The sequence below is a fragment of the Peromyscus leucopus genome, chromosome 22, assembly GCF_004664715.2.
Source record: "Peromyscus leucopus breed LL Stock chromosome 22, UCI_PerLeu_2.1, whole genome shotgun sequence".
Lineage (NCBI taxonomy): Eukaryota > Metazoa > Chordata > Mammalia > Rodentia > Cricetidae > Peromyscus > Peromyscus leucopus.
In genome coordinates, this window is record NC_051081.1 from 34290745 (window position 1) to 34312386 (window position 21642).

General features: G+C 42.8%; 1 protein-coding gene across 4 annotated transcripts in view; it reads right to left on the reverse strand.

The window, feature by feature from the left end:
• The window catches only part of Babam2 (BRISC and BRCA1 A complex member 2), a 373611-nt gene that overhangs the window by 163323 nt on the left and 188646 nt on the right, over positions 1–21642 (reverse strand). For all 4 annotated transcript variants that reach the window (XM_028873967.2, XM_028873970.2, XM_037198068.1 and 1 more), the window contains exon 7: positions 6325–6434. In XM_028873967.2, coding sequence (XP_028729800.1) covers positions 6325–6434 — 110 coding nt within the window. The remainder of the gene's footprint in view (positions 1–6324; positions 6435–21642) is intronic.

Consider the following 21642-nt stretch of genomic DNA (forward strand, 5'->3'; position numbering starts at 1 on the left):
CAGCTGGCAGAGGCGCTTGTCCCAGGCCTGATAACCTGGGTTTGAGCCTCAGGGCCTCTAAAGTAGCAGGAAACAACCGACTCCCTAGAGTATGTTGACTTCCATGTGTATGCAGTGGCATGCACACACCTGCATTAACATACACACTCAAAATAAAAATTAAAAAATGATCATGGAAACGCAATTTAGTCCAATTTCATGAGCTGACAAAGGAAACAGCCAGTGAAGGAGAGCAGGAAGGGCCTATGAACACCAGGTTCCAGGGGAGGAAAGCTCTACAGAGAACACATGCCAGGAACACCATTATGGACATCATACAGCAGAGTAAAATGAATAGCAACTTAAACATCTGAAAGCACTAAACACATGTATTGTCCCCGTGTTGCTTATTTAATTTCTAGAGAAGTCATAGGACATCAGAAAAGCTAGGCCTTCAAAAGCCTTCCAGTGTTCCCTTCCTCAAGCCAGACAGAAATGCAGTCTCCTCCGAGCTCTTACAATGTTACCAAGTTTTCAAATTATGTCTACAACCTGGAAAGCACTAACTGAGCCTTGACCATGGGCTGAGCACTACAAAAGGTCCTTTCCTATTGTCTCACTGGAGTAGACACAATTAAACTGAGTTTGCCCCCCTTTCAGAAGGAGAAATGGAGCCCCAAGTCACTTGAGCCAGGCTTGTCACCCCAAAAACGGAGGAGCAGAGGGCTGCTGGCGCCAAGTCTCGCTGTGTCTTCTTCACTAACCGCAAGTTGCAACTTGTGGTTGTTTTCATGCCTCTTACTGTACTCTGAGCAAACTGGGGCACAGGGCCACATGACATTTATCTTGACAGCCTCTGGCACACCAGCAAAGGGCCGTGCACTTGCTCAGTTCTTGCAGGGCTGCTCCTGCTGAAGGATGACCACATGCATGTGTGCAGGCACACAGGCCTCGCTAGGGGTGGACATTTACGAGCTGGTAAGTTCTGCGTACTTATTTCCAAGGCGGGCTGTAACTTAACAACAAAAAAAGTTCTAAAAACAAATTCTGTACTTGTGAAAGATGCCACCTGGTCTGCCTCAGGGGCTGAAGTCCTCTTTTTTATGCACTGAGTGGGAACAGCCCAGGGAGTGACGGAGCTGGTTTTCTTCAAACCACTCCCAGACAGTGGCTGGAGCCAGGAAAGCGGCCCACACCTTTCCGAGATGAGCACTAGGCTGTCTCCGATGCCCAATTCACCTTTCGTTTCACGGCGGGAATTGCCAACAGTCTGGGACCGAGGGGAAGGTACGGCACATTTAGTGCCAGCTCTGATGATGTAACCTCAACATTCACAGCTCTTCTGCCAGGAAAAAGCAAGGCAACTGGTTCAGAAATGAGTTCTCCCTTTTTTAATATGCAACCAAAATCTAATATTCTGCGTTTCTGACCACTAGCTAATCCTCCTCCTCCTCCTCACTGTGCTCGCCTGCATCCTTCTTTGTGCATACTGGCTTCATTCTCTCAACGAGCCAAACTTAAGGTCTAAATCAAAGGACTGGTTTTGATCCCTTAGAAAACAAATGTACAGAATACATGAAATATGTTTACTTCATAAATGTCCCTCATGCATGAAGAACACAACGTTCTTCTTAGAAGTGTTTATTCTTTAAGCTAGATGCATGCACAGTGGGAGGCTTGAAGACAATAGGCATCTCTGCACCATGAGGGCATGCAAGCCATGTGCAACAGGGCTGTCAAAGGCACCAGGCAACTATTTCCAGGTCCTGGACAAACACAAATTTCAGAGCATCATAAAATCAGAATGCACTTGGGAGTTTTTGACCAATGTATCTGACAGATGTTCCTTTTCGTGGGGACTGTCTAGTTTGGAGACATTTGGTACTCATATTGTTAAAATCTTTAGAGTCTAACAAATTGATCCCTTTGCCTTCATGTGATGACAACACCCTAACTAGTATTTTTCTATTTCTATTTCTGGGACTAGTTAATATCCTTGCCTACTGCACAGACAAGCTGGGGCAGAGTGATAATAGCCAGACAGGCCTGGAATTTCCCTTTGCCCATGTACTGGGAGGTGGAGAAGCTAGATTTCTTTGACCATTTTAAAATAATATAAAACAGGCTTTTGGTCTCCTGGAGCTTCTGCCTGTGAGATATCCTGCATGAGGCTTGGGACTTCTCAGAAAGCACCAAAGCAGAAACCAAAAGGAACAGACCCTCAGCTAAGGCAACAGCCAGGCAAGTCTAGTTAGGAATGCCTTTCCCATAGCTGAGAACTGGCTGGGTAACACAAAACATAGGGAGCAAATGAAAGCTTAACACAATGTCCAAGATAAAACTAATCCCCCTTCACTCATGTCTGAAAACTTATCCCATGATATGACATGAATCCTCCTGAAATGACAGTATTCCTCTTTTATGCTCTGAACTCTGAAGAATTAGCTAGATACAACAGTCCCCTTTATCTATGAGGGATATGCTCCAGGACCCTCAGCAGATGCCTTAAACCACAGACAGTACTGAATGGCAGATACCCTGGGTTTTGCTATGTACATACTTAACTATGACAAAGTTCAATTTATAAATACGAAATGTGACATTAACAATAATCACAACAAAACAGAACAAGAGCAACTTCTACAGTCCAATGTGCAAGAGAAAACTAGCACAGGTATCTCCTTCATAATTTCATAGAAACAAGATTTGCTTACTATAAAACTGAGTGAACTGAATGGCCTCAAACTTATAGTGCTCCTCCTCCTGCCTCTACCTCCAAAGTGCTCAGCCACTGTGCCCAGCCACCATGCCCAACTCACAAGTTGAAAATTTTTCACCTTTCCACTTTAAGTGAAATCCCTTTAAGCAAGCCAGGGCTTCTCACTGGCATGTCTGAATTACCAGCATCACTATCCCTGCACTTTGAGCTATTATTAAGTAAAGTAGGGTTTCCTGAACACAGTCACTGTGAGACCATGACAGCCAATCTGATAAGAAATCTACTAATGACTAACAGGTAGGGAGAGCGTACGGCATGGGAAAGCTGGACAAACAGGCAACTCTTACCCTAGGCAAGATGGAGCAGGACCACACGAGACTGTATGCGGCCTCTCAAGATGCTGCACGAATTAAAACTTATGAATCGTTTATTTCTAAACCTTTCTGCTTAATATTTTAGACTTCCGTGGATTGTGAGTAAATGAGATCCCCAGAACATGTGACCGCAGATAAGGGCTTAGGGAAAGACTGGAATCAATTTAGCAAATGTGTAAGCCCTCACAGATCCATACCTCAACCTTACCATCCTCCATTTTAACCCTTCTCTGAAACCTCACGTTGAAAACCTCTACTTGAAGAAATATAAGGCCTGGCTGTTTGCTTAGCGTTAGAAATACAGCTGCATGAGGTGACTTTGTATGAACCAAGAAAAATGGCAAAGCTCTCGGTACAGCCATTCCAAGTTGGGGGTGAGAATTACATACTAACCTACAAGACTCACAGTTCCGCCATTGTTGTGCAAGGCACTATGGGATGGCACACGTCTTCATCAACTTGAGGAGTGTGCAGCCCAGCAAAGGACTAAAGGGATGCACATCACAGGTAGGTCGATGGTAAGATGAAGACGGATTTAGAGTGATGGGAGGGTAGACCGCTCTGAGGCAGTGCTGGTAGTGAGGGCATTTGAAGAAAGCCTAGAATATGTGCACTTCCCCAGGATAGGGAGACTACTACAGTGTGGACAGAAGGAATAGCTTTAGACAGTAAAGGTACGGCAGCCAGAGTGATGGACTGAGGACATTTCAGCTGAAAAGACCGACAGAGGGGAAAGGCAGGAAAGCAGTGGAAACGACAGGCTACAGCTGGTCCTCCACATAAGGAGGGGGCACTGAGAGCTGGGCTTCTGGTTATTTGTTTAGCTTTAGGGTTTGTTTGTTTGTTTGTTTGTTTGTTTGTTTTGTTTTGTTTTTCTTATTTGAGATGGGCCTCTCTGTGTATCTCTGGCTGTCCTGGAACTCACACTATAGTCTAGGCTGGCCTCGAACTCACAGAGACCCGCCTGCCTCTGCCTCCACAGTACTGGGATTAAAGTCGTGCACCACCACACCCAGCCTAAGAGCTGAGTTGTAGAACTAGGAAAAGTGACTTAAAATACACCTTTCCTTACTCAATTGTCTCGCCATATCTTAGGTTTTTAGAAGAAGGATATTTTCTTAGCAAGTATCTTTGCAAACTGGGCACAGTTACTTCAGAGAAATCACCTGGCTTCAGTCCAGGAGAACAAGAATCTTTCAAGTTAGACTTAGTGGCACAGGCTGGCAATCCCAGCAGCTGAGGAGCTGCGGATTTCCAAGTTCGAGGTGAGCTTGGGCTACATTAAGACCAGCCTGGGGAATTGAGTGAGAACTGATTTCTAACTAAACAGTAAGCACTGGACTGGAGACATAGCTCAACAGCGGAACGCTTGCATAACACGTGTGAGACCCTACACTCCACCCCCGTAACCGACAAACAACACTCGGAGGGGGCAATTACCCGCCTATGGGTAACTAACGTACTCATTTCTCAGACATCTTGGGATGTTTTTCTCTAACTTTCTCACCACCAAAACATCTGAATTTAACTCATCAAGTTCATATTGAGTGTCCATAACAAGTGCATACCATCCTTTTCTCTTTCTCCTCCGACTCTTCCCTCTCATCTACCGACTCACTCACTCGTTTGCCATGAACTCTCATCAAATCGGCAGCACTAACAGCTACTATTTGGTGAGGGCTGCCCCAGTGCTGGTCTCTATACCTCACACTCTATGAACAGTAATTAATATAATACTAAAAATAACGTTATTAAATAGGTACCAGTATTTCCATTTTATGAAGATAGAAGACTTGAGGCATTAATACTTCACTAGTTGCTAAGGGCCAGAATCTGGGTGTATGCAGCTCTGTTTGACTCTGGAACCTCTCCCTTTTATACTGTATTGTTGCCTCCAGTTATGGCCTTTAATTAACGTGGGTCAGTATTTTAAGTTGAAAATTCGTGCACGAGGCAGGGCAAAATACAGTCTTACCACTGTGAAACCCCACTCTAGCTCTTATTAGAGATACATAAGTAAACGAGAGAATGCCTGTACATTACTGATTTTCACAGTCTCCCACGTATGGGCATCATATTAATTTGTAAGATGGGGTGTCCATGACTCGTAACTCAGAGCAACTGAGGTCAGAGAGCATGAAAACAGCTCAGGGTATTAATGTCGGGTGACAACCACATCAACTCACAGACAGAAGTCTGCCAACCCTGACTAAATGACCTGCAGAGAACTTTAATAGTGCATTCAGTCGGAATCAGTACAAATTTCTCTCTTGATGAAAAATGTGTCTTGTCAGAAGTTCCCAACCAAATCTGCTCATGATCCATTTTCAATGGACCTCAGCATCCTTTGAAGTGGGGTAAACTACTAAAGCATTTGGCCAACAAGAAGCACATTGTGATGCGAGTCTTCATGAAATTCATGACTAATGAGAAAAGTTACTTGAGTAGACACAAGCATGCTAGCCAACTGTTTTCACTATGTGACTGGACATTGCATCAAACCACATAGAGCTATTTAAACCAAGAAAGAACTCAAACATCATCATTTTCAAATACCTACTTTTAATATTGCCTTTATCAGTTTCTGATTAACTTTTTGCTTAATATCTTAAAGAAACTGGTTATATCTCCACAAATAACTCTGACAGTTTCAAATATATAAGTTAGGTCGGACATTATTAGGCAGTCCTCTACAGGCTACAACTACTACTTACAAACCCCTAGAGATACCCCAAGAGAATAACAATTTGGACTTGTTATACCTACAATTCTCTGAAGGACTCAGACACACAATACAGAGACCTTAAATTGCATGAATAAGATTCACTAAAAGATTACACTTGTAAGTACTATCTGCATGTACTGTACCACCAAAACCATCACCCTAGAGCTGGAGAGATGGCTCAGCAGTTAAGAGCATTGGGTACTCTTGCAGAGGACCTAAGTTCAAATCCCAGTACCCACATAGTACAGCTTCCAACTGCCTGTAACTCCAATTCCAGAGGACCTGATGGCCTCTTCTGACCTCTGTTGGTACATCCATGCAAGTGGTGAACTTACACTCAGGTGCGTGGACTTGTGTCCACAAAAGAAAAACATCTTTAAAAAAAAAAATCCCTCAATAAACCAAGTTCTAAGAAAAGAAAACTAAAAAAATGTTTAAGAGTTCACACTGCATAAAAGGAAGAGGGAGACACATGGCTTACTAAGTAGAAGCATCTGGCTCATCATGTCAACGACACTGACACTTACTGCTCAATTCGGGGTGACAAGTACAACTTGGGGTACACTTGGGTGGCTTCCGTATCCTCAAAACTGACAGAAAGGAGGGCCACATCTTCTCCAGGGTCTTCATTTACATCCTTAGAAAGGAAGTGAAAAACAGCATGAGAACCTGTTCTCTGCACACTTTGGATTTTTTGAGACAGGGTCCCATTATGGAGCCCAGGACAGCCTCCAATTCAAGATCCTCCTGCCTCCCGAAGGTCAGGATACAGCCTGTATTGTTATGCCCAGCTTACTCTGGAATCTTATCAGTGAGGAGCTCACAGCCTAGGGGCATGAAGCCATGGTTGTGAGTTGTCTTCGTTCACCCAAATGGTCCAGCATACTCAAGGGTGGTGCCCAGGAAACTTCTCGACCGAAGCCTACCACAATAAGGCACATGGCCTTCAACTACTTTACTTGTTCCCACATACTCAGTGAAGCAGGGGAATGGATACGATGGTAACAAATTAGACAGAAGCACAGTTAACACATTGAGTAAACATATTGCTAAAAACATAATTTATATCTTAAAACACCAGCAAATGTTAAAATATGGGCCCAATAACCTCATTATACCAACCTTTATAGTATGCTCTAAGTTATTTAAATAGTAAAAATCCAGAGGAAATATATTCCCATGAAGTATAAAGTATGCCAGCCACTATATAAACACAAGGCTGAGTGGGGTAGGTGCTGATCTACTTTAACAAAGTGATGATAGATGATTTACTTGTGAACTGCAACACATATTTATCATATATGCCCAGTTATGAGAGTATTTTAAGACAAACTCCCTATTAATCTAAGAATTGTAATTACTGATTAATCCATCAGAGGACATCTTGGGGTTAATGGTAAACTGAATTGATAAGTATTGAATACCAGACTGACAACCAAATATCAGAACTAATTCAATGGAGTATTGATGACGCACTGATGAAGTGTACTGAATCAAAATTGGGAACTTCTAACTATGTGCATGTGCTTTATGATTATTGCCAAGTACCAAGTTGTCTGCCAGAGTCTGGAATAAAATGCTGAATCAGAATAACTCTATCAATATTGACTTCAATTGACTTTAATCTGACACACCACGTTTCTGCAACCCTAGTAACCTGGCAGTGTCTCTAAGTCAAGTACAAAACCTAAAACACTAGCCCTGGATGTCGTTCTCATGTTGGGAAGGGTAAAAACTGACCTGTAATTCTCAATCAGTTCGCAGGTCCTGAACAAGCAAGGGGTCCCGGCCTAGGCTTGAACTCTGTGTGAGCACTGAGAGCCTCAGGCACAGGCCTCCATCTGTCCAAACCCCACTCCCTTTCCTGCATCCCAGGAAGCTGGTCAACACACACACACACACACACACATGCTGCTTAGCCTGAGCATCTTCAGTATCCTTGTTCGGTTTCTTACTGTGCACGTGTGACGTGGATACACAGGGACAAGGATCATCAAGTCTCTCCCGTGTTTTAAAAATAAAAATTAGGAGGAAATAAGAAGCAAGGGTTAGGTGGGAACTTGTAGGTGCCACCTGCTTCAGCCATCTCCATGGCCAAGCTTTTCACTGCCTAGGCCTTGGCCTTCAGGTTCTACATCTACCTGTTACAACATTTGCTCACCAGCCTAGAGCACAGTGAACACACCTAAGTGTCCTGGCTGCCTGCACGAGATGATGGGCCGCATGGAGAAGGACATCAACCACGAAAAGCTGAGAAACACCAACAAACAACCCACACTTACGTCTCACTTCTGGTTCACTTGGACTTGATCTCAAAGCTGTTCAAAGGACCAGTCCTATCCTGCCAAGGTCTGAATGGGGGCTATACAAAAATATTGCAAATTCCAAATAAGACTGAAGAAGACCAGGTGATGTAATTTGATGGGAACCACACCCCCCAAACACAGAGGCAGCATCCTTACTCTCCTCCATCAGCTACAGCACGAGCCCACACCATAACCAGGAAGCAAGCCTCCACAGCTCCCAATGGGTTCAAACACCACCGATGTAACTGGAGCTGGGGAGTGCATGGCTCTCAGTGTCTGTGATCACGGGCCTTTGGAGCACTTGAGTGTGAAAACTAGAAGAAGAAGAGCTATAAAATGGATGGTCGTACTGGGCCCAGACCTTTCTGTTGAGCCAAATGGCCTGCTCTAGATAAAATACAGATAAAAGTAGACAAGGAGGAGGAAAATCATGCCCGACTCCAGGTAGGCTCAGTGTAACTAACTGAGGGAGGCACAAAAATCTTGACAAAAGGAAAAAGTGTCTGAACACGCAATAACGCAAGTTTAATTCAAAGTCAAATGCAAAGTTCATCCAAGGTGGTTCAAGCAGAGCTTGTCCACGAAGCATCCTGCATCCTCCCGATGTCTTAGTCCTAACACACAACCTGCACACCGTGTACTACGCATGCCATCACACCATACATACAGGAGTGTGTCCTGAAACACCGGGCTCAGACTCGACACTGTATGTCATGAACTATGGTGGTTTTATACCAACACAATGATGTGATTACAAATTCAAAGACATTTCTACAACATTCCTCAGCAAGTAACTAATCAGTTTATTTTAGGTTTCTACTGAGTTACAATGCTTGATTTTAATAACTGTTGTTTGAATTGCTGACTTGAGTTTCATTTTTTTAAAAAAGGCCTCAATTAATTCTGGTTTGAGGTTAGGATAGAATTTTCAGCAATTCTGAATCCGCCCTAAACATGTCTCTGCCATTTTGTACCTTGTATTATACAAAGACATCTCCTCAACATTGACAGTGCTAGAATCAAAATGCCCATCAATTCAATATTCACCCAAGACTTATGTCTTTATGTAAAAAGAAGCAAATGCATCATCTCACCAGGATGCAAATTTACTTTTCATTTAAGTACATGGTAAAATTACATGTCTACTAAAACTTTCCTTTAAAACATATTTCCTTAAGATATTTATCAACAAATATTTGGTATGTATACATATTTTATATAGCTTTATAAACAGGGTTGTACAAAAAGTTAACAGGAAATAAGGGCCTATGAATGGAAAGGATTGAAAAAGGCCTGCCTGAGCCCACTCATCTAACTAGGACTGTGTTGGTCAATGGATCAGCTTCCTTGCCCGAGCCCACTCATCTAACTAGGAATGTTGGTCAATGGATCAGCTTTCCTGCCCGAGATCACTCATCTAACTAGGACTGTTGGTCAATGGATCAGCTCCCCTGCCCAAGTCCACTCATCTAACCTAGCACTGTTGGTTCGATGGATCAGCTTCCCAAGCCACCTTCATATACAGCGAGAGCTCTGTCCTCGGCTCCCCACACTCTAACAGCGCTTCACAGGGATGGCCACTTGCCTCCAAGGGCTCTTTCCTCTCTTTTTCCTTTCTTAATTCTGAAAAACATGGTTCTAATTTTCTGTCTCAGGCTTTTGGCTCTTCCATTTTCATCTTTTTCTTTTTAAGTTCTTAAATTGTTTTTTGTTTGTTTGGTTTGTTTTACACTATAAAAATTAGGCTTTTTTTCTTTAAACAAGCCTAACCATATAGAAATTTACTTTTAAATTAGTTCTTCCATTCTTACCTTACTACTTATTTTTAAAAGTAATCAATATTAAGTGTTGCCTCAGTCAGCTTTCCCAGCACTCATAAACACACACACACACACACACACACACACACACACACACACACACACACATACTCCTCTTTAACCTCCTGTTTGGTTTTCCCTAAAATGGGATCCTATTACGCACATCACTCTACTAACTGCTTTTTTAATAGCCACATACTATTTGCCAGCATGTATATATCTTCTATTTAGCCATTTCCCTAGGAACAGACCTTCAGGTTGCTTGTAAGTCTTAGCCACGTGACAATGGTTTGATGTATCTTGTATATGTGTATAGACAGTCTTTAGCAGTAAGATGCCTAATTCTTTTTTTTTTTTTTTTTTGGTTTTTCGAGACAGGGTTTCTCTGTGTAGCTTTGTGCCTTTCCTGGAACTCACTTGGTAGTCCAGGCTGGCCTCGAACTCACAGAGATCCGGCTGCCTCTGCCTCCCGAGTGCTGGGATTAAAGGCGTGGGCCACCACCGCCCGGCTAATGCCTAATTCTTAATAGGTAAGTAAGTTTAAAGGTCACAAATACCTTCTATTTCAGTAGCATCTAATGGACTTTTTTAACCGAACACTTTTCAGAAATGCAGATCTGGGCCAGTGCTTATCTGGAAGGATGTGAGAGCGCCTGTTTCCCTTCCTTCTCAGTCACTTGGTAACACTGCCACCTCTCATTCTTTTTAAATTAATGTTGGCAGTTTGATGGCTGGAGACGGCATCTGAATTTAGAATCCAGTGTTGAGCTGAAGCAACTTCTCACTTGTTTCTTGGACATCCACATTGCTTCTGCATAACTGATAGGTCCACTGCGGACTTGTCTTTAAGATACTCCGATCTTTTGTGTTGGCTAATACTTCTATTAACCCTCTCCTACAGCATGTATTATAAATATTTTCTCTCATTCTAACTGTAGGCATTTATTTTGAGGTTCTCATAACATCACAGAAAATTTAGATAATTTTACAAATGAAATTAAGTCTAGTCAATAACAGATGATATTACTGTTGCTGTAGTTTTTCATTTAACACTGTGTTTTTTTCAGGTAGGTCTATAATTCCTCTAGAATATATTTTAGGTATTATGACACGAGGAAACACGGCTTTCTGCTTGCTTTACGCAAACTGGGGGAGCAGGCAGGAGCGACAGGAAGTGGTGAGAGGAAGGCCGCACACGGTGCGGTGCGGGGCAGTACAAGCCGCCATGTCTGCTGACTGCACCAGCCGAAAGACTAGCGAATCGGAATTCCTGCCTTTTGTTCTCTGCGTCTGATGATAACTTCTGGAAGCTGCTTTCCTGCAGGCGCTATCAGCAGTGGATTCTGGAGACCAAGTGCTGGCCCTGGTCCCTCCCTGACAATGAAGTTCTTCTACAGGCACTGATGGTTTTAACAGCAGAGCCCAGGTTGAGAGTCTACACATTCTTATGTCTCCTTGCTCTTTTACAGGAGGTAAAATATTCAACACGGAATCCTCTTTTCTATAAAACGAAGGATGAAAGTGAGAAAAAAATACTTAAGAGTACTCAACAGACAGACACTACCTAATTCTATGACTCTAACACTTAGATATCATCCATCACTTAGAGACATGCCATCCATCTACACGGCTTCACTCTGTGATCCAAGTGTGGAGGGGTCATCATCTATAGACTGTGGACATAATGAAGGTAACCGGAAAGAAAGCACAATGACTGTCCGTGTCAGCTTTGGAGTTCTATTGTGAGAAGTCAAGGCTGGAAGCTGTGATTACAAATCACAAACCCTGCAAAAACACACTACAAAAAACCCCAGGGGCCACCGAGGTCATTTACCAATGGCAGCTTCATTCCATATGCCTGTGGAAAATTTCTACTTATTTCTCTTACCACCTTTAAAATTTTCCTTTTCACTATCATTCAAGTAAAGAACACAAAGGCTTGAAGACAATCCTTCCAAAGAATGACTCTGGTTTACATGGTCAATCCTTAAATCTGATGGTCTGCAGAAAAAGCGCCTGAGACCCTGGTCCGGTTGTTTCTAATTTATCTTCTGAACTACTGCAGTGTTTACTCCTCTTGGTAAGACTCGGATTCTCCTTGAATTGGTATCTGACTGCTGATGGATAGCTAGGTTTGGTTTGGGGTGCTTAAATAAGCCCAAAGAGTTCCAAAAATACAAACCCACGCAGCGCTGCTTCCAGTTTCTGCAATTCTAACAGGCTTGTACATGTGTACCCTCCCATCCGGGAAATTAGAAAAGAGGCTCTTGTACCCAGGTTCTTAGAAGCTAGCATTACAGACGATTATTGTAACCACTAATGGTAGCATTTGCAAAACAGGGGATGGTTAAAACGTAGTAAGGGACATTTGAAAATGTACAAGGATACATTTCCAGGGCTTCTATCTGCGCCATTTGAAACTGCCACAGGCTAAAACGGGAGGAAAAGATGCCAAATCTGCTAAACCTACAGAATGTTGCCTTCTTCCTCCACAAAAGTGTGTCAGGCACTCACACGTACATGGCAAGATAATAACAGCTATGATATTCTGCTGAGACCCAAACGTGCTCCTGGCTCAGCCTTTGGACTACAACGGAAAGGGGTTCCTGATTTTTATGATGAATATTTACAAGAGGCGAGTTCTTAAGAGTCTAAAAGCCCTTGCATTCCAGTTATGGAATACACCACATACACAGGGAGTTGGTTGAGAAACACAAACGATTAATGCAGGGATAACAGAACAAGCAAATGAATGAAAGGAAACACTGCACTTGCTTTTCCAATTTGAAGCCTCCTGGAGTTCCAGGTACAGTGCATAAAAACTAGGAAGTCTCTTTAGCTGGGAAGATCTTCAGTGTTTATCTCAGGAGTCTTAAACCATAATCATTTATATTTTATTATAGAAAACTCAAATTTGAAAAATGGTACCAGTCAAGGCTACATCTAATATAATGAGTCAACATTTCATTTTAGGTCATGATTCACTTGCATGATTATTCTCAATTGAGGCTCTCTCCAAATATCAAAAGACTATAGAAAAAATTAACAATTAACTCTGGAAATGAAAGTAAATACAAGTATAATTTATCATTATGTGATACTCCTTTGATATGCTAATCTTTTTAAGACAGAAGCCATTAAACAAGTCCCTATATGTTGAGAACATTAGTGTCACTATGGGTACAAACTACCAATTAACTAATTGCTGACAGACATTAGCTGAACCAAAAATGTTAATAACTATGGGTCACATGGGAGGACTATAAAAAAAAAAGCCACGGTATCTCTCAATTCAGAAGTGCTTACAACCAATCCATAAGCATTACTGGCAAAACCAGTCTGTGGGCATAAGAGACTATAATAAAGCTACTACATAGTATGTCAGAAATCTGGTTTGCACCATCTGAGTTACATCCGAAGAGGTACTAACCTAGACTAGAGACTGACCCTGATTCCTAGAGTGACGACAAAATGAGGGCTGAATATTGTTTATACAAAAACTGTGCAGTTTTTGACAAGCTATAAGCACAAAGCATTTCTAAAACAAAATCTTGTTCAGAGAAATCCTGAGAGGTGTGCATGTCAGATGCTCCAGTATTTAAGCACCCTCAGTTTACAAAATTTAGACTTTTCAAATCAGGGTTGTTGTTTTTTTCCAGGCAGGAGAGAGTAAGATTCTCTTATAAATAAATAAAATACATAGTATGTTACAAACGTTACACAGGAAAGATAAAGCAGAGTAAGGGGATTAGGAGGAGAGAAGGAAAGTTGAATACAGAGAACTGGGGGTGGCCTCCATTACTTAAGTCAGAGATTTAGAATGAAAGGTCCTTCTGACTCACTGTGTTGTTTATCAACCTAAGGAATCCAGATCAAGACCCGAGTTCAGAGTCTACGGGCATTAAAACATGTCAGTGAATATGGTATGAATTTGATTAAGTATAAGCAGAAAGAATATATTTAAGAAAAGGAAAATGAAACCAGGTGGTGGTGGTGGTGCATGCCTTTAATCCCAGCACTCAGGAGGCAGAGGCAGGCGGATTTCCGAGGCCAGCCTGATTTACAAAGTGAATTCCAGGAAAGGCGCAAAACCATACAGAGAAACCCTGTCTTGAAAAACAAAACAAACAAACAAGGAGGAGGAGGAGGAGGAGGAGGAGGAGGAGGAGGAGGAGGAGGAGGAGAAGGAAGGAGGAGGAGAAGGAAGGAGGAGGAGAAGGAGAAGGAGGAGGGAGGAGGAGGAGGAGAAGGAGAAGAAGAAGAAGAAGAAGAAGAAGAAGAAGAAGAAGAAGAAGAAGAAGAAGAAGAAGAAGAAGAAGAAGAAGAAGAAGAAGGAGAAGAAGAAGAAGAAGAAAAGGAAAATGATGTACATAATAAAACCTTGGCTATTCTGTCCCATGATGCAATAGGTATTTCTGAATTTAGTCCTTTTCTCCTCATTCAAATGCTAGGAAATATGCAGGTGCCAGAGAAAGTGCAAACAAACCCAAAAGGAAGATGAGAAAGATGCATCAAAGAGACACAGCTGAGCCCCCCTGGGCTTTGCTCCTGCTGGTGGTGGTTCCCAATCCTGAGCCTCCTTTCCACACATCGGAGTGCTGGAGCACTCCCTGGGTTAAGAATTCTACAGGCTCAGTGAGAACTCATCCCCACCATCTGCTGGATTACTGTTCAAAGTGAGAAGAGGGGGACAGAGAGAGAAAGAGACAGAGGTAGAGATAGCTTATGTAGGTATTATTTTCCAGAGTCACTTCTGATTAATTTTGTCAAGTAGAAATGGGTACATCCCCCTGCCTAACCGAAACTCATTGGACCACCCTCCACTTACTTTTTTCTAGATCTTATTTAATACCTCTATACAACATTCCTTTTTATCAAAAAGCTTGTGCTCTCTCTCCCTCCTTCTCTCCCTGTCTCTCTCTGTCTCTGTCTCTCTGTCTCTGTCTCTGTCTCTGTCTCTCTCTCTCTCTCTCTGTGTGTGTGTGTGTGTGTGTGTGTGTGTGTGTGTGATGCACATATGTGTGAGGGTATGTATACCTGAGTGTACATGGAGCTCAGAGAAGGATATCAGATGTACTAGTCTATCACCCTCCACCCCAATTACCTTGAGACAGAGTCTCTTGCTGAACCTGGAGCTCAGCTGGTGACCAGCAAGACTTAGGGACTCTCCTCTCTTCCCTGTCACCCACCCCACCCCATGTTGGTATTATATACACAGGCACAGCCATAACCATATCCTGATATAAAGGGTAATGGCGATTTGAACTCAGGTCCTTTGCCTTGCTCAGCAAGCATGTTACACCCACCTATCTATCTACACAGAACATTTCTTTCTTTTCTTGGCTGGTATGTTTTTAATACCTTTAATTCTATCAAGTTGTGGATTTGCCTGTTCTATTAAATTGTTTTCAACTGTATTCTGATCCATGGCCTCCCTGGGTTCCTTGCACCATGTTGCTTCATGAATTCCCCATACTATGTGATGGGGCTTTGTATTCCAAGGAGACTGAATTTCTTGAGGACAGAGTAGAAATCTGTTAGTGAACATTCATCACTAAACAGAACAGCTGACGGGAACAAGTTAGGAGATGAAAGGCTTACTTTGGTTTAAGGGTTCAGAGATTTCAGGCTATAGTCACATGGCTCTGTGTTTCTGAGCCTCTGGTGAAGCAGTCCTTCATGGTGGGAGGCCCGAGGGACGGTGAGACAGAGGCAGGCACAAGGACCAAGGACTGCCTTCAAAGACACATTCCCAGTCATCTACTCTCTGCCGCTGTCACCTCCTAAAGGTTCCATAAGCTACCAAAGTGAGTAGGCAAGGAAGCACTCAGTCCATGAACCCCTTTGGGGGAACTTCATATCCCAACTATAACAAGACATATCTTCCACTTTGTCATGTCTAATAATAATTCATTCAGTGTCCTTAGTCAACTGTCATTTTATCAGTGCTTTAGCAATCTCATGAGGTAGGTCTTAGTACTCTCACTTGGAGATGAAATTGAGGCTCAAAGAGGTCAAATGGTGCACATGAATTTTGAACTTGTTGACTCAGAACGTAGACTGAGAAATGATGTCATAACCCCCACCTAACTATTGGGCACAAAAAAGATTCAGTATCAATGTTCAAAGAAGAGCATAAAAAACCTGGAAATCTATAGGAAGGGAAGGTAGCAAAGAGTAACTACGCATTTTCTTGTTTCCCATTTAGTGTCTCAAAACTGTATGCTCCAAAGATCATGAGTACCCATTTCTTATTCCCTTGCTACCCAGAGCAGGCAGCCCTGCCTGAAACAGGCATTCTGTGGGTATTCAAAACAGATAGAAATAAGCAAGCACTGTGTATTTACTGTTTATTTTTGGAAAGGAAAGAGAAAGAAATTAAGTCATAACAATATAAATACTAAGGCTACAGAGGCCACACTGTCAAATAAAATGCATTCATTTGACCTCTACATGGACTCAGGGAAACAGGATGGCTTCTCTGAGGGCACTGACTAGGGTCATCAAGTTCTAGCAGCAGGACGTCGGCCTTCCTTCACTAAATCATAGTTAGGCACATTCTAGACAGTGAAAATACAAAGTGTTAACTGTCAGGTCAGAGCGTGACAACCAATGTTCCTGAAATAGCCAACTCTTCAAGAATGACCTGTCGCTACCTGGCTGTGCCTCCCAAGTGTGACACACTGAGTCTGCTACTCCCAGAAGTCAAGATCCAGTATGGGTTTAGGCTTTACCAAATGTGCATCTGGACTCTTCTCCTGAACAAAGGCCACTGCACAGCTTTCGTTTGGGCAGGAATCTGCTTGCGAAGTTGGGCTTTCCCTTAATATGTTGGGGAGAGGCGCTGTTGAGAAAGCTAAACCAAAACACATGTTGTTCATATAAGCTGGGGGAGGGGCGGCTCTTTTAAAATGATGATGATCAAGAGTCGCTTGGTCAATTACATCAGTAATTACACACACCCTGAGTACTGCCACCCAACTCTTCTCTGGGCAGTCCCGAGCCTCCTCTCACAGCTGTGCAGTGCACCCCTTTCCCCAAGAGGCTGGAAGAGGCTGGGTGGGGGGAGGGGGTAGCCTTTGCCACAGCTTGGGTTCTCACTGGCAGCCAAGGGTGTTTCTTGCTTCTGCCAACTTCTCTACTCATCCAAGCTTTTGGAGTGAGAACATGAAACACTGCCTTTCCCCTACTCCCCATCCAATAACTCGACTCTTAACGACTCGGACAAGAACCCCGGGCTTGTTTAGAGCATCATCAGTTCCTGCAACGGTTTCACAAGTTACAGTGACCTGCATTTCGGAGACCTCTGAATTATGGTTTATGTAGGTATACCAATACAAACCTTGAATCTGACTTTCATCCAAGAACCAAATAAAGCAACTGGATGTGATGGTGAACTTTACTTAGGTCTATACAGAACAGATGTGAACACTAATTACCATGCTGCTATAACTTAAAAAAGGCAGATTTTTTTTTTTTTTACTTAAATCTTTTACTCATTGCTCTATAAATGACAGAAAGACACAGACTTAAGATTTTTTTTTTTTTTACACTTAAATCCTTTACCCATTGCTCTGTAAGGGACAGAAAGACACAGACCTAAAGGGTCGGTTAATATGGTAGTTACTAGGACATGCCTGCCTTAACCTACTCTTCTCTTGAGAGATATCACTCTTGTGCCTGCCTCTCCCAAGCCCAATCCTTACAACAGTAAGGATGGGGAACGCCCCACAGCACACTATCTTCTTACACCTTGGGAAGATCTGGGAGGTCTAGGGCAAGGCTGGTCCTTTCTTCAAGATTTCTAACTAAGTATAGGCCGGCCACTCTAAAGAAGCAGAAAGGGTCAGCAGCAGCCATGTTTCCTGCCCATGAATAAGGCCAGGCTGCAATGGAGGACAATGACGCCAACTCACTCAGAGAGGCCAGTCTGGGCAACATTTGGACCTTTGTTCCCTTGGGTCCATGCAGCTGTGTCCCTTCGATTGCTGTGGTTTGGCTACTCAGCCTGCTCCTGGATTTAGAAAGCTAATAAATTGCCCTAGATGCCTAAGCTGGTTTGAAGTGGTTTTCTTTGCTTATAACCCACATTTTAAAAAAATTATGGAACTGACTGATATAGATGATTCCATGGCAAATTTACGGAAGTGCTAAAAAGAGAGAGAAAGAAGCTTATCTCCATGTTGCTGGGATATTTATTGCATGCTATGTAAGGCTGGGCCCTTAATCAGAGCCTCCGAGGTTCTTAGGTGAGGATGGGGTACAGGCTCCACACATCAGGAGAAAGCCTTTTAGACGGTCTCCTGAAACAGTGCTTCCTTTGGCCGAAGCTCGGCTGTCTCTGGATTTGTTGTCTCCCATCTTGATGGACTTGGATGAGCACGCCAACCCATTCTGGGTCCCTGAACACCTTTGTGCCCTGTGTTCCTCCTCACAAAAAGAATGAAATAGCTATGCTAAAAGTGGAATGTTGAAAGCAATATGCTTTGTGAATAGATGAAATTTTTTTACAAGTCTGTCCTGCAACTTGAGAACTGCCCAAATATGGAGAACTTTTAACTATCGAAAAAGAATTGCAAAGAGATTACATGTTTTTGTTTTTTTTCCATATGACATGCCAAATGTGGGCATTACGGAAAGCAACAGGCTGGCACAGCTTTTGCAAACGAATGTGAACGTGCCAAGGACAGAACCCGTCAGAAAGCACGTATTCAACAAATGCAAGTTTCACTTCTCTTGCTCTTTCGAGAGTTGGTCTGCTATCACTTCCTCTCCCAGACCACTCTTCCCGGGATTACAACCATACTCTTCCTTCTCCTCTCCATGCTGCTTCGAGCTCTGGCGCTTAGAGATTGTTCTTAGCAACTCTGGGCACGAAGACAGAAAGGGGGAGACCCTAGAAGTGAAAACTACTCACTCACACCGAGCAGCTCTGGCGGCTTGGGCTGTCTGGTGCCCACAGCAATGAGGCCAGACTTACTTCCAAGATTTTTCAGCAACTTAGCACTACACCTTTACTAAATGGAGGCCAAGACCAGCCACAGGTGTTAAAAGCCCGAGTGGAGCCCGCTGTCTTTCTAAGCTGATTCTTCACTACCCCTACCTATGTGACCACTAGTGACCACCGATCTGTGGATTTGCATATTGACATTATTTATAAGACATAAACAGCATCCTGGAGCTCTGCGGGGGAGGTGGAGAGAGAGAATGAAAGGCTTGAGCTACGATCGCTCTGGCTCTGGTTGCAGGAGAAGGTCCTGAGTAGAAATGGGTTCTGAGAAGCAGGCAGTACTCTGCCTGTGGCTAGCCTGGTGGTTCTCAACCTGTGGGACACGACCCCTTTACCAAACCTTTATCTCCGAAAATATTTACATTACATATCATACCAGTATCAAAATTAGTTATGAAGCAGCAACAAAAATAATTTTATGATCGGGGGAGGGGGGGTCACCACAACATGAGGAGCTGTATTAAAGCATTCGGAAGGGTGAGAAACACTACTCTAGCTCTTCCTTGTCTACAATGGCCTCAGCATTCAAGCTCCGTTGAGCTATCTTTCTCATCTAATTCTTCGCTGCCCCGAACTGTGGCAGGTCCCCACATCCCACGCTGACGCTCTATTAGCTCTCTACTCTGCCACCCGCTGCTGATTGCCTTTCCCTTCCCCCTACCCTCAGGTTTCAGTTGGACCGAATCTTTGAAGTCCGTTTCATCCTCTTGAGACTCCCAGCACTATTACCTGAGGTAATGTCTTTCCTCTCTCTGCACTAGGCCAGCTATTCGTCTGCACTCTTCACACAGTCAAACTTCTTTTGTCTTGAAAGTTATTTATATACGTGCTCCTGCCATTTGTCTGACTGGATTCTCTAAAAACAGTGACCGTGTTTCGTTCAGTTTTGTATGCCCACTGCCTAGTATGGTGTGCTCCACAAAAATAGACACCCAGTAAGTATTTGATGGCAAATGTCTGAATGACTACGTATACTTGCTCACAAACAACTAAACCAAAAATGGACTTCATAAGCAGGCTTCTCCACTAAAATCAGCAGAGATGGATGGTAATTATTAACTTGGCCTTCTAACATAAATCAATTGGAATAACTTTGGTCTCGGTTCCGATTATCCCTAGGAATAAGGAGAAACAGGAGGTTATACAACTGAATAAGCAAGCCTCAGTGCGGAAAGGCCAGGGCAATCTTCAGTTTGCCATTTCTAATCATAAGCTAACTTCTTAAAACTAACAAGCTTCTAAAAAACACACTATGTGGTGACCCATGGCCTTGCTCATTTATGACTTAAAACAATGTGTGACACACTGTGACAAACATAATAAAGACAAAAACATGACAACAATCAATGTTCTCAAAAAAAAAAAAACAGATAAAATACGAAAAAAGTAGTTCTCTTTTGGCAAGAATTCTTTCAATGATAGGACAACATGACAAATGGTCAAAAGCCCTAAGAGAAGAGGCTAAAGAATCCACTCAATTTCTAGGGATTTGTAATCAACTTCTCGGGCTCTTTTCCTATCCAACCTCCACTGTTATTAAGCTCTTTTTAAGAGAGAGAAAGGGACTAGGAGGAGGAGGAGGAGGAGGAGGAGGAGGAGGAGGAGGAGGAGGAGGAGGAGGAGGGGAAGAAGAAGAAGAAGAAGAAGAAGAAGAAGAAGAAGAAGAAGAAGAAGAAGAAGAAGAAGAAGAAGAAGAAGAAGAAGAAGAAGAAGAAGAAGAAAACTTTCAAAAGATGTAAAAGGTGAACAGAGGTCTGGCCTCCCCAGCCCGAAGGAAGTTATAAGCACTGACTGTTTTCCAGTGAAGACCACTCTACCTCTTCCATATTTCAGGCTCTCAATTTCAAAACACCTAGAGACAGAGGAACGAGGGCAGCTGGAACGGGGATGCGTTGTAACTTTCGTGAACAGTGTATGTAGCGAAGTCTACATGGTGGCTGGCAAAGCTCAGAGCCTTGCCACTAAGACTGAGCACTGGCTAGGGCATTTGTATGCACAGTAGAGTCTCAGAAGTACTGGCTTGGAGGTCTGGTAACTAAAGAAAAGAAAACAGAGGTGAACACAAACAAGGAACCGGAAATTAATAGGGTGAGCTATCACCCTATGACTTAAGAGAAAAAAGGAGGAATGATATCTCACTGGGCTAGGAGACCACACAAAATTTAGACTCATGTAAAGTTTAGGATTAGTAAATAAGTACATAGACAATTAAAGAAATAACTGACAAATCAGATATTATGAAAAAATTTTAGACCTCAAAATCAAGTATTAACAGAGTAGAAAGGCAAACCATCAGATGAGGGAAAATATCTTACTATGTAGACCAGGCTGGCCTTGAACTCAGCAATCTTCTTCCTTCCATCTTCCAAGTGCTGGGAATAAAGGCATGCACTACCTCACCAAGTCTATAAATCATATTTTTATAATAAATTAATACTCAGAATACAGAGAACTCCTAAAACTCAACAAGAAGATAAACAATCTGATTTTAAAATATGCAGAGAATCTGAGTAGACATTTCTCCAAATAAGATATACAAATGGCCAGTAAACACACACAAGTTGTCGTTACTACCCCAAACTACAGTGAGAAGCCATCTAACCATGAGGATGACTACCACATTTAAAAGGGAGGGCCCCAAATAGCAAATATTGGTAAGCATGTGAAAAAAATGGAAACCTTACTTACTATTGATGGGAGCCCATTAAA